This window comes from Tamandua tetradactyla, chromosome 1, assembly GCF_023851605.1.
Source record: "Tamandua tetradactyla isolate mTamTet1 chromosome 1, mTamTet1.pri, whole genome shotgun sequence".
In the NCBI taxonomy this organism is placed as follows: Eukaryota; Metazoa; Chordata; class Mammalia; order Pilosa; family Myrmecophagidae; genus Tamandua; species Tamandua tetradactyla.
This window is the reverse complement of record NC_135327.1, coordinates 43,026,976-43,040,767: the sequence shown is the minus strand read 5'-3', so window position 1 is coordinate 43,040,767 and position 13,792 is coordinate 43,026,976. Positions and strand designations below refer to the sequence as shown.

General features: G+C 45.8%; 1 protein-coding gene across 6 annotated transcripts in view; it reads right to left on the bottom strand.

The window, feature by feature from the left end:
- The window catches only part of RRBP1 (ribosome binding protein 1), a 73,969-nt gene that overhangs the window by 22,077 nt on the left and 38,100 nt on the right, over window positions 1-13,792 (bottom strand). For all 6 annotated transcript variants that reach the window (XM_077115015.1, XM_077115000.1, XM_077115007.1 and 3 more), the window contains exons 3-4: window positions 4,601-4,749; window positions 3,534-3,656 (exon numbers count right to left, since the gene is read on the bottom strand). In XM_077115015.1, coding sequence (XP_076971130.1) covers window positions 3,534-3,656; window positions 4,601-4,749 — 272 coding nt within the window. The remainder of the gene's footprint in view (window positions 1-3,533; window positions 3,657-4,600; window positions 4,750-13,792) is intronic.

The window sequence follows — 13,792 nt, the reverse complement described above, 5'->3', positions numbered from 1 at the left end:
ATTCAAACCTGGGCCTATGTGAGCCCCAGCCGGTCCCTGAAAGGAGGGGGTGTCGAGTTACAACAGCTCTGGCTGGCCCAGGAAGCCCTCAGGAGGCAGGGATGGCAACATTAGCAAGGCCTGAAGGCCCCACTGCACACTCTTCTCCAATGCACCCCTAGCCCAGGGTAGGCGTGGCAGGAGTGAGGGGTGACGTGGAAGCTTCCCCATGTGAGCAAGCAGGAGGCATCTTCCTGGAGACTTCTCTCTGCTGGGTCTCCCAGACAATAGCCCACATGCTGATGGGGGGAAGGGAAGGAGCCACAACTCAGAAGGGCCCTGGGTGCCCATGGCCTACACACAGCCACCCCCCTGGCCTCTACCCACCACATCACACCCAGAGGCTGAGACTATGGGGTCTGGGGATGCACCCTCCACTAACTCAGCACAGTAACGAGCATGTCCCAGAACTTGGGGGAACTCAAGGTGTGCAGGACCTAACTGCCTGGGGTCCAGGAGAGGGGTGTCCAACTAGACTCAGTTCTTTTTGACCAGGCTAGGTGATGAGGCATGAGCACTGGTTCTAGTCCCTGACTCAAACTTGACACTGCTATTAGGTACTGCCCCAGGCCAAGATGAGGCCTGCATGGGGTGAGCTTCTGAGGGCTGCAGAGCACCCTGGGTCCACCTGCCTCCCCAGCCCCACAATACAGACCTCTTGCCCTCCCCGGCCTCGGTCCGACCACACCCAGACCCAGAGCCTGGAGGACACAACAGGCAACAGCTGGAAGGAACTTTTTCCAGAAGGGCTATATACTGCTGGAGCCTGCCCTAGAGCTGAGACCCCTCAAAGCCCATCATGGGTTGGGAGGTTAGGACATAGCCCCTGAGGGACTGAGCCCATAGCGCCTACAGAAAGGGCCCAAAATAGCCCCTTAACCCAGATCTCCCTTGGACTTCACAAATTCATGATGCACAGAAGCGGCAGATGAAGTTCTCAATGGGGTCAGATCATGCCTTACGCCAGGCCCCAAGAAAAAGAATTAAGCAAAATCTCTTTTTTAGCTATAAAAACTTCTTTATGAGGACAAAGAAAACAGACATAGGGGAGCAGACCCTGACACGCAGAGCCTATCACTCTCACCAGCTCCTGTGGGGAACGAGGTTGAGAGGAACCTGCACGTTTTCAATAACTGATTTCCTCAACATGGTGTGGGGCTACGAGATAAGACATAAGAACAAAAAGAGCACAGAGGCTCTACTCAAACTCTCAGTAGAGCTGCTGGGACTCAGTGTCCATACATTCCAGGACGCCAGAGAGGGAAAACAGCCAAATGTATAAACTGCAGGCATTTAACCATCTATAGGTGGAAGAAGTTTCACAGCTAGAAGGGATGTGGGCAGGTATTTGCTCTCCAGGGGCTCCTACTTTTGACAATGGACACAGCGACAAGGAGGCATAACTGTAACAGTGACCTAAGTGTAAGGAGAGGAAAATGGAAGATCCAAAGCTTCCAGAACAAAGGGGGCTGACTTGAAGATAAAGAGAAATATTCCAGACAACCAAGCAGGGAAGGCATCTGAGACTGAGGGAAAGCTGGAGGACAGGCCCAAAGATGACAAGAAAGCAAGAGAGGGCATGGCACATTGAAGTGCAAGGAAGATGGGGGTGGGGCCAGAAGAAGCAGAGGTGGAGGTGCTTGGGGTGCCAGCTTTGGTTCTCAGATAAGGAAGAATTCAAAGAGGGTCCTGAGAGGACCAGGTTTGCATATGAGAGCCCAAGAGGACCTCCCCAAGTTTCAGGGAAGAGGGAGTGCCTGGGGGAGGAAGGGAGGTCCTGGTTGGACATACCTTTCAACTCTTGCTCACCTCACAGCCCCAGGCTGCCACCATGAAGGGTGAGAAAGGAAAAGCTAACCCCAAGAATGTCATGGGCCCTGCAGTTCACAGCCAGATAGAGTCTCCTTCTCCAACCAAGAGGGCTTGGAAATGCATCTGGGGGTTGATGAGGCCATCTGTGGATTAGCAGCCTTCATGGTTTTGGAAATCTTACCAAGAGCCACCACTGAGAGCCCAAGAGGCAGGTCCAAGGGGACCTGCTGCCCTTTCCAACAGGGGCCAGAGATCCCAGCAGTGGGGAACAGTCAGGCCCAAGAGTCACCACCAGAGGCTGCAATTTTATGTGCCACTCTCAAACCAGGCTCCCTGATCGGGGCAGGCCTTAGAGCATTAACCAGGCAACTAACTACACAGCCAACTAGCCCTGTAAATGCTCACCCTATGGTTTCTTGTAGGGCTCTATTTTGAGGTCAACAAATTTCCCAGGGATTTATCTGGAGCAGCAGACACTTAACCAGCCAGCCCTCTGGGTGGGGGCCTATTTGTAGCCATGCCAATCCCCATGGTGTACACACTGCCACCACCATCTATGTCATGCTGCGGTATGACATCACCAAGCACATGCTCCTGGGAGCATTTGACCAAGGACCAAGATGGGCTTGTGGGCAGGCTGTGTGAGGATGGGTCTGGAGAGGTCGGACAGCAGCCTCGTGGACAGAAGGCTGAGCTCTTTACTTGTCCTGGGTGGAGTGGTCACGAAGAGTGACTGCCCAGAAACTCATCTTCTGTGCCTGCCTGCCTGCCTGTCTCTCTCTAGGGGAGATGTCCTCTGGCCTGGAGCATTGCCTCTGGGTGGAGGGTGGAACATCAGGCTGCCTCACCCACAAGTCCTCATGAATGACCAGATGGAGGTGACCAGAGGCAGGGCTGTGATGAACCAGGGCCAGATGCCGCAAGGCCTGCCCAGGCCCTCTCCCTGATACTGCCCTGAAATCTAGACACAGGCAGGGGAGGGCAGGGGAGGAGGAGTGCGGGAGGAGGGAGCACTGGGGAGAGGGGACTGGGGATACCCAGAGCACACTCTGACCCACTGGACTGTGATCAGCCCATGGGGATAGGGCTCCCTCCCTGCCCCAGCACTGCATTGGAGCAGCAGGGGCACCAGAAGAGGGGAGGGTGGCTGGCCTATGCCATGCGGGCTGGCAAAGCCTGTACAATGCCCCCAGCCATGGCCATGGCAGCAATGTGGCCAAATGGGTGTTTTTCTGCCAAACCCAGTTGTCACCACATATTATTCGCTGAGAACATGTTCGATGGGCCACTGATCACTCCACTGAGTTCAGAAGATGGGAGAACAGCAACCCCTCTGCTCATTCCCATAGGTTTTTGGTCTCAATTCTCAAGTAAGCCATCTTCCTTTCTGGCCTGTGGCGGAGAAGACACAGCCCATCGCCACAGGAGCCGTCAGCAAGGGAGAGTTCTGGTCCATCCAATCTCCAAGGTTCCTACCCCCAAAATGAAGGAGCAAGCCCACCTGCAAGGCTGCTCTGGGTGGGCCCAGCCTCATGGACCACAGTGCTCATTTGACTATAATGTCTTCTGAAGCTGTGTGTGTGCCATGCCAACCCTACATTGGGGTCTCAGACCCGCCCCCTGCAGTCCTGGCCGAATTCCACAGAGGAGGAATTCCCCAAGTGCTTGCGTGCAGGCCATACCTTGTTGAGCTCCCTCAGTTTGCTCTTGGCGACGGCTGCATCCTCTTGCTCTGTGGCCAGCAGCTTCTCCTTCTCTTCCAATTGGCGCTTCAGAATAGCCACGGGGTCGCCCTTCTGGGTGGCCTGGAAACACCAGTAGAACATGTTACCAGCACAGCAGGACGTCCATTTGGCAGAGGTCTACGGGGCCTGGAGCAGGGACAGTAGGGCCTCTACCTGGACCCTAGCCACTTGTGGGGAACAAGGTGCCCTGCCTCAGCCTCCCACATGGGCAGGGACCTCCAGACCTGGCATATGTGGGGACCACTGGGCCCTGACATCCTGCACTCTGGGGGGCATCTGCCATTGCTTTGGGGCAGGGTGACCTATGGACAGGCTGGGAGGGGTGGCTGCTGACGGAGCCGGGGCTCGGGGGCTGTCCCCAGGAGGGACCATCCCTGGCACACTCTCGCACCCTGCCCAGTGACACCCCTACCATCCAGTGCTCTCCCAGAACAGCCACCCCCGGGCACTGTGAATGACCCCTCAGCAAATGCTGGCGGGAATCAGCTCTCAGGACAGGGGCCACCCAGTCAGACTCTCAGGACCCCCAGAACATCTCTAACTACTAAGAAGCACAAAAATTTCCAGCAAAATCAATTCCAACTGTGGTTAAGAAACAGACAAACGTGTGTTGCATGGCACTTCGTGGGGCGGGGGGTAGGGGGGATTGCAGACCATTTACCAGCAGTCCCAGACAAATACAGCCCTGACAGTGTAAGGGAACTGGTGGGAGCAAGGCTCCTGGGGCCTTCTGAGATCTCCTCATGCACAAAGGATGACCCCTGTACCTTCTTCCTGCACCCTGTGCTATGGCCACAAACCAGTTACATCCCAGCCTCCTTGTTGCCCGAGGCCTGCTCCACCCCTGCAGCAGGTCTGATTCCGGCCGTAGCCAAGTTCGAGCCACCTGCAGGGTGAGGGCACAGCCAGAACCTGGGAAGGGGAGCCATTGCCATGAATACCTCCCTCCTGGTGGGAGGACACTCAAGGGGTCACTGAGCAGTGGCAGGGGAAGCGGGGCTCACCTTGTGCCACGTGTCCTGGAGGACGCCAGTCTTCTCAGACAGGATCTCAATGAGCCGCTGGGCCTCGCCCTCTGTGAACACCATGCTTCCCACTGTGGAAACCAGTGTCTTGTAGGGTAGGCAGAGAGGGCTATCACCATTCAGGACCACTGCATGAGAAGGGGGGAGCAGGGCTGGGACCCACAAGCACCAGCTTGTGGCACGGCCACAAAATCAGAACCCCAGGGGAGGAGGCAGGGTGGGAGCAAAGCCCCAGCCAGACGTCTGGAGTCCACAGGCTGAGGACACAGCTGGGCCCCAGGATCTCAGATGCTTCTGAAGAACTGAAAAAGTGAATAAACTGAGGTCCTCCTGACTTGTCTCAAGAGAAAAAGAAGAAGGGAGAAAGTCCAGGAAAGAAAGGCAGAGCCTCTCTGAGTCAGGAGGTAATGTCCCTCCTTTTTTATCATCAAAAGGGCTGTGCTGGTTTGAAAGGATGTATGGACCCTAGAAAAGCCATGTTTTAATCAAAATCCCATTTTGTAAAGGCAGAATAATCCCTATTCAATACTGTATGTTTCAATCTATAATTAGATCATCTGCCTGGAGATGTAACCCAATCAAGAGTGGTTGTTAAGGCGGATTAGGGGAGATGTGTCTCTGTCCATTTGGATGGGTCTTGATTAGTTTCTGAAGTCCTATAAAAGAGGAAACATTTTGGAGAATGACAGCGATTCAGAAACAGCAGAGCAGAACGACACAGACACAAGAAGCCGAGTCCACCAGCCAGCGACCTTTGGAGATAAAGAAGGAAAATGCCTCCTGGACAGCTTCCTGAAGGAGGAAGCCAGGAGAAGCTAGCAGATGATGCTGTGTTCACCATTTGCCCTTCCAGAGGAGAGGAACCCTGACCATGTTCAACATATGCCTTTTCAGATGAGAGAGGAACTCTATGTTCACCATGTACCCTTCCACTTGAGAAGGAAACCCTGAACTTCATTGGCCTTCTTGATCCAAAGTATCTTTCCCTGGATACCTTAGATTGGATATTTCTGTAGACTTGCTTTAATTAGGACATTTTCTCAGCCTTACAACTGTAAATAAGCAACTTATTAAATTCCCCTTTTTAAAACCGGTTCTGGTATATTGCATTCTGGCAGCTAGCAAACTAGAACAAGAGCCCTGAGTAGGGAGTGCGAGGGTAGTTCAGTAGAATTCTTGCCTGCCATGTGGGAGACTTGGGTTCGATTCCCAGCCCATGCACATCCAAAACAAAAACCAACAAAAACAAATAATTCAACAAATGGTGCTGCAATAACAGGATACTCACACAGAAAAATAATAAAATGTGACCCTGCCACACAGCATACAAAAAAAAAAGGGGGGGGGCCTGAGCAAATTAAGCAAGGCATGTTTTCCCTAAAGGCTCTTTGTTCCCCTTCCTTCTTTTTCTAGCACGTTGCTTGGCCTAGACCCTGTCCCACATGGCTCAGTGAGGATCTCCCACTTGCTGGTGAACAACACCATGGGCCCTTGATCACTGGCAAGGCTATGATCCACCACAAATTCAAATCCCAGTCATCTGCCAGTGGTCAGGGAAGGCAGAAGTCAAAGGGCTTGCTTCTCCAAGGCTGCTTCCTCTGTGGTCCCATATGACAAGGCTGCCATGGCAAATCTAGGTTAAGCATTCTCTTTCATACTCTGCCTGGAGGAAGCTCCAGCAGAGACAGGCTTGGGGAGAGGGAAGGCTGGATTGGACTCTTCTAGGATGGGCGCATCCCTCCTCAGTCTGCTAATGGCCACTGGAGGACAGAGAGCCATTGGGCAGCAACTGACTGTCACCTCCGGAAAACTCCTAATGCTTTCCACCCAGAGTCTTGCTCTTGTCTGTGTGCCCTCAAGCAGCCTTGCCAGTGAAGGGCCCGGCCTGAAATGCCCCAGCGAGTTCTTTAGTTGTGGTCCAAATCTGCCCCATACCTGGATGACAGAGACCAAGATAGGCTAGGGCAAAGAGAAAGGGCAGAGGAGCCAAGATGGCAGCTTAGTGAGGAGTGGAATTTAGTTCATTCTTCAGAGCAGCTAGTAAATAGCAAGAACAGTACTGAACAACTGCTGGGGCCATGTCAGTGACCAGACACACAGCGTACCCCAGTTGGGACCAGCTGGACCGGCTGCGAGCCCACCCAGAACTGGGAGATCCCAAGCTGCAACGGCCAGCACCCCTCCCCAACAGGCTGCTTCCCAGAGGGAATAGAAAGAGACTTTACTAGCAGCAGGGGCTGAGCAAGACCAAGCTCCAACTGTGAAATTAACAAATTCTGACTACTAAAATAGGCCCCCAGCTTGGCTGAACTCCAGTAAAGCTGAGGTGGCTGGTTTTTGCCCTGGTGCAGAGGGGGTGGGGGAAACAAAACAAAACAAGGTTTTGGATAGGACAGCACAAAATACTTGAAAGGTCTGGGCCTGAAGGAAAGGAGGAGGCACAGGACCTGGAGACAACAGAGAACGTACCAACTTAAGTCTTGATTGGGAAACCCGGGGAACCGGGGCTTGCTCTGAAAAGGATTTTTTTCTTTTCTTTTTTGTGGCTGTTTCTATCTTGACTGCTCTTTGGATACAGCTTTGGGCTTCTCAGGCTACTGTCCCAGGAATGAGCAGAATTAACCTTGTCTGAGAGCTTGTCTGGTGTCTGTGCCTTCCCAGGAGAGGGGTGGGGCCCAGCTCAGGTGGAATCCCTCTCAAGGAATTCAGACCCCAGGGTGTGGAAAACTGAAGCAATTAAAAAAAGCCAGTCTACAACCTCTCTTTTGTCTCAACCACACCCCCAGCAGGGAGAATCTGCTGAAGTTAAAGTTACCACATCACCTTATGATGGTGGGACCCACTGACAGACAAGTGCCACATAATGGGCAGGATAGGAAAAACACAGAGTCCAGAGGCTTTATAGGAAAGTCTTTCAATCTGCTGGGTCTCACACTCAGGGAAAACTGACACAGGTGACTCTTTCCTCCCGAGAAGAGGCCAGTTTTGTCTGGGAACATCTGACTGGGGTCTATAATACCTAAGTAGACCCTTTGAAGGGGGAAAAGAAAAAACACCATACAGGCAGGGCAAGAAACAAGAAAGCAAGAACTGAAAAATTCCGATCTGTTAAACAAAACCTAAGCTAGAGGGCTAAAATAAGCTGAACTGAATGTCAAAGAACAGACAGACAACAAATTCATCCAGCAAGAAAATCCTAGGTAAAAAAAGTGAAAGGAATCTCCAGAATAAACTAATTAAGGAAATTAAATGCCTAGATGCCAGCAAAAAATAATGAATCATGCTAGGAAAATTGAAGCTATGGCCCAGTCAAAGGAACAAACCAACAATTCAAATGAGATACAGGAGTTGAAACAATTAATTCAGAATGTTTGAACAGACATGGAAAACTTCATCAAAAATCAACGAATTAAGGGAGGATATAAGGAAGGCAAGGAGTGAACAAAAAGAAGAAATCCAGCCTGAAAAAACAAATCATAGAACACATGGGAATGAAAGGCACAGGAGAACAGATGAAAAAAACAATGGAAACCTACAATGTTAGATTTCAAGAGGCAGAAGCTAGGATTAGTGAACTGGAGTGCAGGACACCTGAAATCCAACAAGCAAAAGAAAATACAGGGAAAAGAATGGAAAACTATGAGCAGCGACTCAGGGAATTGAATGACAAATTGAAGTGCACAAATACAGGTGTTGTGGGTATCCCAGGAGGAGAAGAGAAGGGAAAAGGAGGAGAAAAACTACTGGAGGAAATTATCACTGAAAATTCTCCAACTTTTAGGAAAGACTTAAAATTACAAAAACCAAGAAGTATAGCATACCCCATACAAAATGGATCCAAATAGACGTGCTCCAAGATACAAATCAGAATGTCAGATGTTAAAGAGAAAGAGAGAATCTTAAAAGCAGCAAGAGAAAAACAATCCATCACATAAAAGGAAACCCCAATAAGACTATGGGTAGATTTGTCAGCAGAAACCATGGAGGAAAGAAGACAGTGGGATGAAATAGTTAAGATACTAAAAGAGAAAAACTGCCAATCAAGAATTTCGCATGCAGCAAAATTGTCCTTCAAAAATGAGGGGGAAATTAAAACATTTTTAGACAAAAAAATCACCGAGAGAATTTGTGACCAAGAGACCACCTCTGCAAGAAATACTAAACGGAACACTAGAGACAGAAAGGAAAAGATAGGAATATAGAATTGCCATATGATCCAGTGTGGAAAAGAGCGTAGAAGTGAAGACTGTTAGCAAAGGTAAAAAAAAGAAAAATCAGATATGACATATAAAATCCAAAAGGCAAAATGGTAGAAGAAAGTACTGCCCTTACAGTAATAACACTATATGTTAATGGATTAAACTCCCCAATCAAAAGACACAGACTGGCAGAACGGATTAAAAAGCAGGATCCATCTATATGTCGTCTAAAGGAGACACATCTTAGACTCAAGGATAAACACAGGTTGAAAGTGAAAGGTTGCGAAAAGATAATTCATAATCAGAAAGGACCAGGAGTAGCTATATTAATATCCCACAAATTAGACTTCAAATGTAAAACAATTAAAAGAGACAAAAAGGACACTATGCATTAATAAAAGGAACAATTCAACAAGAAGACATAACAATTACAAATATTTATGCACCAAGCCAGAGTGCTCCAAAATACATGAGGCAAAACTGAACACACTGAAAAGAGAAACAGACACATCTACCATAATAGTTGGAGACTTCAATTCCACGCTGTCATCAAGGGTCAGAACATCTACACAGAGGATCGATAAAGAAACAGAGACTCTGAATAAAACAATAAATGAGGTAGACTTAACAGACTCAACAGGAGGATACACTTTTTTCCCAAGTGCTCATGGATCATTCTCAAGGATAGACCATATACTGGGTCACAAAGCACATCTCAAATTTAAAAAGACTGAAATCATACAAAACATTTTCTCAGATCATAAAGGAATGAAGTTGGAAATCAATAATAGGCAGAGGGCCAGAAAATTCAAATACATGGAGGCTCAACAACACACTCTTAAACAACCAGTGGGTCAAGGAAGAAATTACAAGAAAAATCAGTAAATACCTCAAGGCAAACGAAAATGAAAACACAACATATCAAAATTTATGGGATACAGCACAGGCAGTGCTAAGAGGGAAATTTATTGCCCTACATGTCTCTATCAAAAAAGAAGAGCAAAAATGGAGGAGTTAACCGTCCACTTGGAAGAACTAGTGAAAGAACAATAGCAAACTAACCCCAAAACAAGCAAAAGGAAAGAAATAACAAAGATTATAGCAGAAATAAATGAAATTGAGAACATGAAAACAATCAAGAAAATCAAAACCAGACGTTGGTTCCCCGAGAATCAAAAAGATTGATGGACCCTTAGTGAGGCTGACAAAAAGAAGAGAAAGGATGCAAATAAATAAAATCAGAAATGGAAGAGGAGACATAACCACTGACCCTGCAGAAATAAAGGAGGTAATGAGAAGATACTATGAACAAATTTATGCTAATAAAGTAAACAATTGAAATGGACAACTTCCTAAGAAGGCATGAACAACCAACATTGACTTGAGAAGAAATAGATGACCTCAGCAAACCAATCACAAGTAAAGAAACTGAATTACTCATTAAGAAGCTCCCAAAAAAGAAACGTGCAGGACTAGATGGCTTCACATGTGAATTTTACCAAACATTCAAGAAAGAATGAGTACCAATCCTGCTCAAATTCTTCAAAAAAACTGAAGTAGAGGGAAGGCTACCTAACTCATTCTATGAAGCCAACATCACCCTCATACCAAAGCCAGACAAAGATATTACAAGAAGAGAAAACTAAAGACCAATTTCTAATGAATATAGATGCAAAAACCCTCAACAAAATTCTTACAAATAGAATCCAGCACCACATTAGAAGAATTATAGACCATGACCAAGTAGGATTCATCCCAGGTATGCAAGGATGGTTTGACATAAGAAAATCAATTAATGTAATACACCATATCAACAAATCAAAGCAGAAAAACCACATGACCATCTCGATTGATACAGAAAAGGCATTTGACAAAATTCAACATCCTTTCTTATTGAAAATACTTCAAAGACTAGGAATAGAAGGTAACTTTCTCAACAAGATAAAGGGAATTATTGAGAAATCCACAGCTAATGTCATCCTCAATGGGGAAAAAACTGAAAACCTTCACCCTAAAACATGGATGTCCACTATCACCACTGTTATTCAACACTGTGTTGGAAATTCTAGCCAGAGCAATTAGACAAGAAAAAGAAATACAAAGCATCAAAATTAGAAAGGAAGAAGCAAAACTCTCACTGTTTGCAGATGAGATGATATACTACATCGTAAAACCTCCGAAAAATCCACAACGAAACTACTAGAGCTAATAAATGAGTACAGCAAAGTTGCAGGTTACAAGATCAACACTCAAAAATCTGTAGTGTTTCTATACATTAGTAATGAACAATCTGAGGGGGGAAATCAAGAAAAAAAATCCATTTACAATTGCAACCAAAAGAATAAAATATTTAGGGATAAATTTAACTGAGGATGCAAAAGACCTATACAAAGAAAAGTACAAGAAATTGCTGAAAGAAATCACAGAAGACTTAAATAAATAGAAGTGCATATCGTGTTCATGGATTGGAAGATTAAATGTAGTTAAGATGTCAATTCTACCTAGATTTACAGATTCAATGCAATACCAATTAAAACCCCCAAAACTTACTTTTCAGAAATAGAAAAACCAATAACCAAATTTATCTGGAAGGGAAGGGTGCCCCAAATAGCTAAAATACCCTGAGAAAGAAAAATGAAGTCGGAGGTCTCACACTACCTGACTAAAGATGCATTATGAAGTTACAGTGGTCAAAACAGCATGGTACTGGCATAAAGATAGATATACTGACCAATGGAATTGAATAGACTGTTCAGATGTAGAACATCTCATCTATGGACAATTGATCTTTGATAAGGCAGTGAAGCTAACTCACCCGGGACAGAACAGTCTTCAATAAATGGTGCCTAGAGAACTGGATATCCACATGCAAAAGAATGAAAGAGGATCCATATCTCACACCCTATACAAAAATTAACTCAAAATGGATCAAAGACCTAAACATTAGATCTAAGACCATAAAACTTTTAGAGGAAAATGTAGGGAAGTATCTTATAAATCTTATAATAGGAGGCAGTTTCATAGATCTTACACCCAAAGCACGAGCATTGAAGAAACAAATGGGAACTCTTCAAAAATAAACACTTTTGTGCATCAAAGAACTCTGTCAAGAAAGTAAAAATATTGTCAGTGGAGACAATATTTGGAAATAATATATCAGATAAAGGTCTAGTATCCAGAATACGTTAAGAGATTGTTCAACTCAATAACAAAAAGACAAACAACCCAATTACAAAATGGGCAAAAGACATGAACGGACACTTCTCAGAAGAGGAAATACAAATGACTAAAAGGCACATGAAAAGAGCTCAACTTCCCTGGCTACTAGGGAAATGCAAATCAAAACCACAATGAGATATCATCTCACACCCAGCAGAATAGCCATTATCAATAAAACAGAAAATGACAAGTGCTGGAGAGGATGTGGAGAAAGAGGCACACTTATCCACTGTTGGTGGGAATGTCAAATGGTGCAACCACTGTGGAAGGCAATTTGGCGGTTCCTCAAAAGGCTGAATATGGAATTGCCATATGACCCGGCTATACCATTGCTAGGTGTCTACTCAAAGGACATGAGGGCAAGGACACAAACGGACATTTGCACACCAATGTTTATAACAGCATTATTTACAATTGCAAAGAGACGGAAACAGCCAAAACGTCCATCAACAGATGAGTGGCTAAACAAACTGTGGTATATATATGATGGAATATTATGCAGCCATAAGACAGAATAAAGTTATGAAGTGTTAACAGCACGGATGGACCTTGAGGACATTATGCTGAGTGAGATTAGCCAAAAACAAAAGGACAAATACTGTATGGTCTCACTGAGATGAACTAACATTAGTGAATGAACTTGGAGAATTTCAGCTAGGAACAGGAGATAGAAATAGGATAGATATTGGGTAATTGCAGCTGAAGGGATACAGATTGTGCAAGAAGACTGATAGCAAAAAATCAGAAATGGACAGCACAATACTACCTAACTGTAATACAATAATATTAGTACACTGAATGAGCTGAATGTGAATGATAGAGGGAGGAGGACTGGGGGCACAAATGAAATCAGAAGCAAAGACAGACAATAAAGACTGAGATGCTATAACCTAGGAATGCCTAGAGTATACAAGGATAGTGACTAAATGTACAAATTAAAGAATGTTTTTGCATGAGGAAGAACAAAGGAATGTCAATACTGCAGAGTGTTGAAAATAGATGGTAATTAATATTTTAAAATTTCAACTTACATGTGAGACTAAAGCAAAAAATGTTTATTTGGTACAAAATTTATATTTTGACTAGTGCTTTTCCTAATGTAACTTATGTGGACAGCTTAATCAAACACCACAGTACTTGGAACCTTGAGTAGGGCATGAGATTTTGTAAGTTTTTCCATAGTGATGCCCCGATAAACCCCACAGTGATTTGAACAGTGAATAAAAAAGTATTTGTAAAGTCCCCTTGGGGAAATGGTGAGAAACTTTCCCAGGTAGAGAATTCTTGATATTCTCACAAGCAGTGGGGACAACCAAAGCAACAGGCTGAGCCCTCAATCTTGGGGTTTGTTCATATGAAACTTAACCCCACAAAGGATAGGCTAAGCCTACTTAAAATTAGGCCTAAGAATCACCCCCAAGAGAACCTCCTTTGTTGCTCAGGTATGGCCTCTAACCTCCTTTGTTGCTCAGGTATGGCCTCTTTCTCAGTGAACATGACAAACAAACTCACTACCCTCCCCCTCTTTAGGTGGGACATGACTCCCAAGGGTGTGGACCTTCCTGGCAATGTGGGACAGAAATACTAGAATGAGCTGGAACTCAGCACCAAGGAATTGAGGAAACCTTCTCGACCAAAAGGGGGAAGAGTGAAATGACCCAATATAAAGTGTCAGTAGCTCAGAGATTCCAAACGTAGTCGAGAGGTTATCCTGGAGATTATTCTTACGCATTAAATAGATATCATGTTTAGT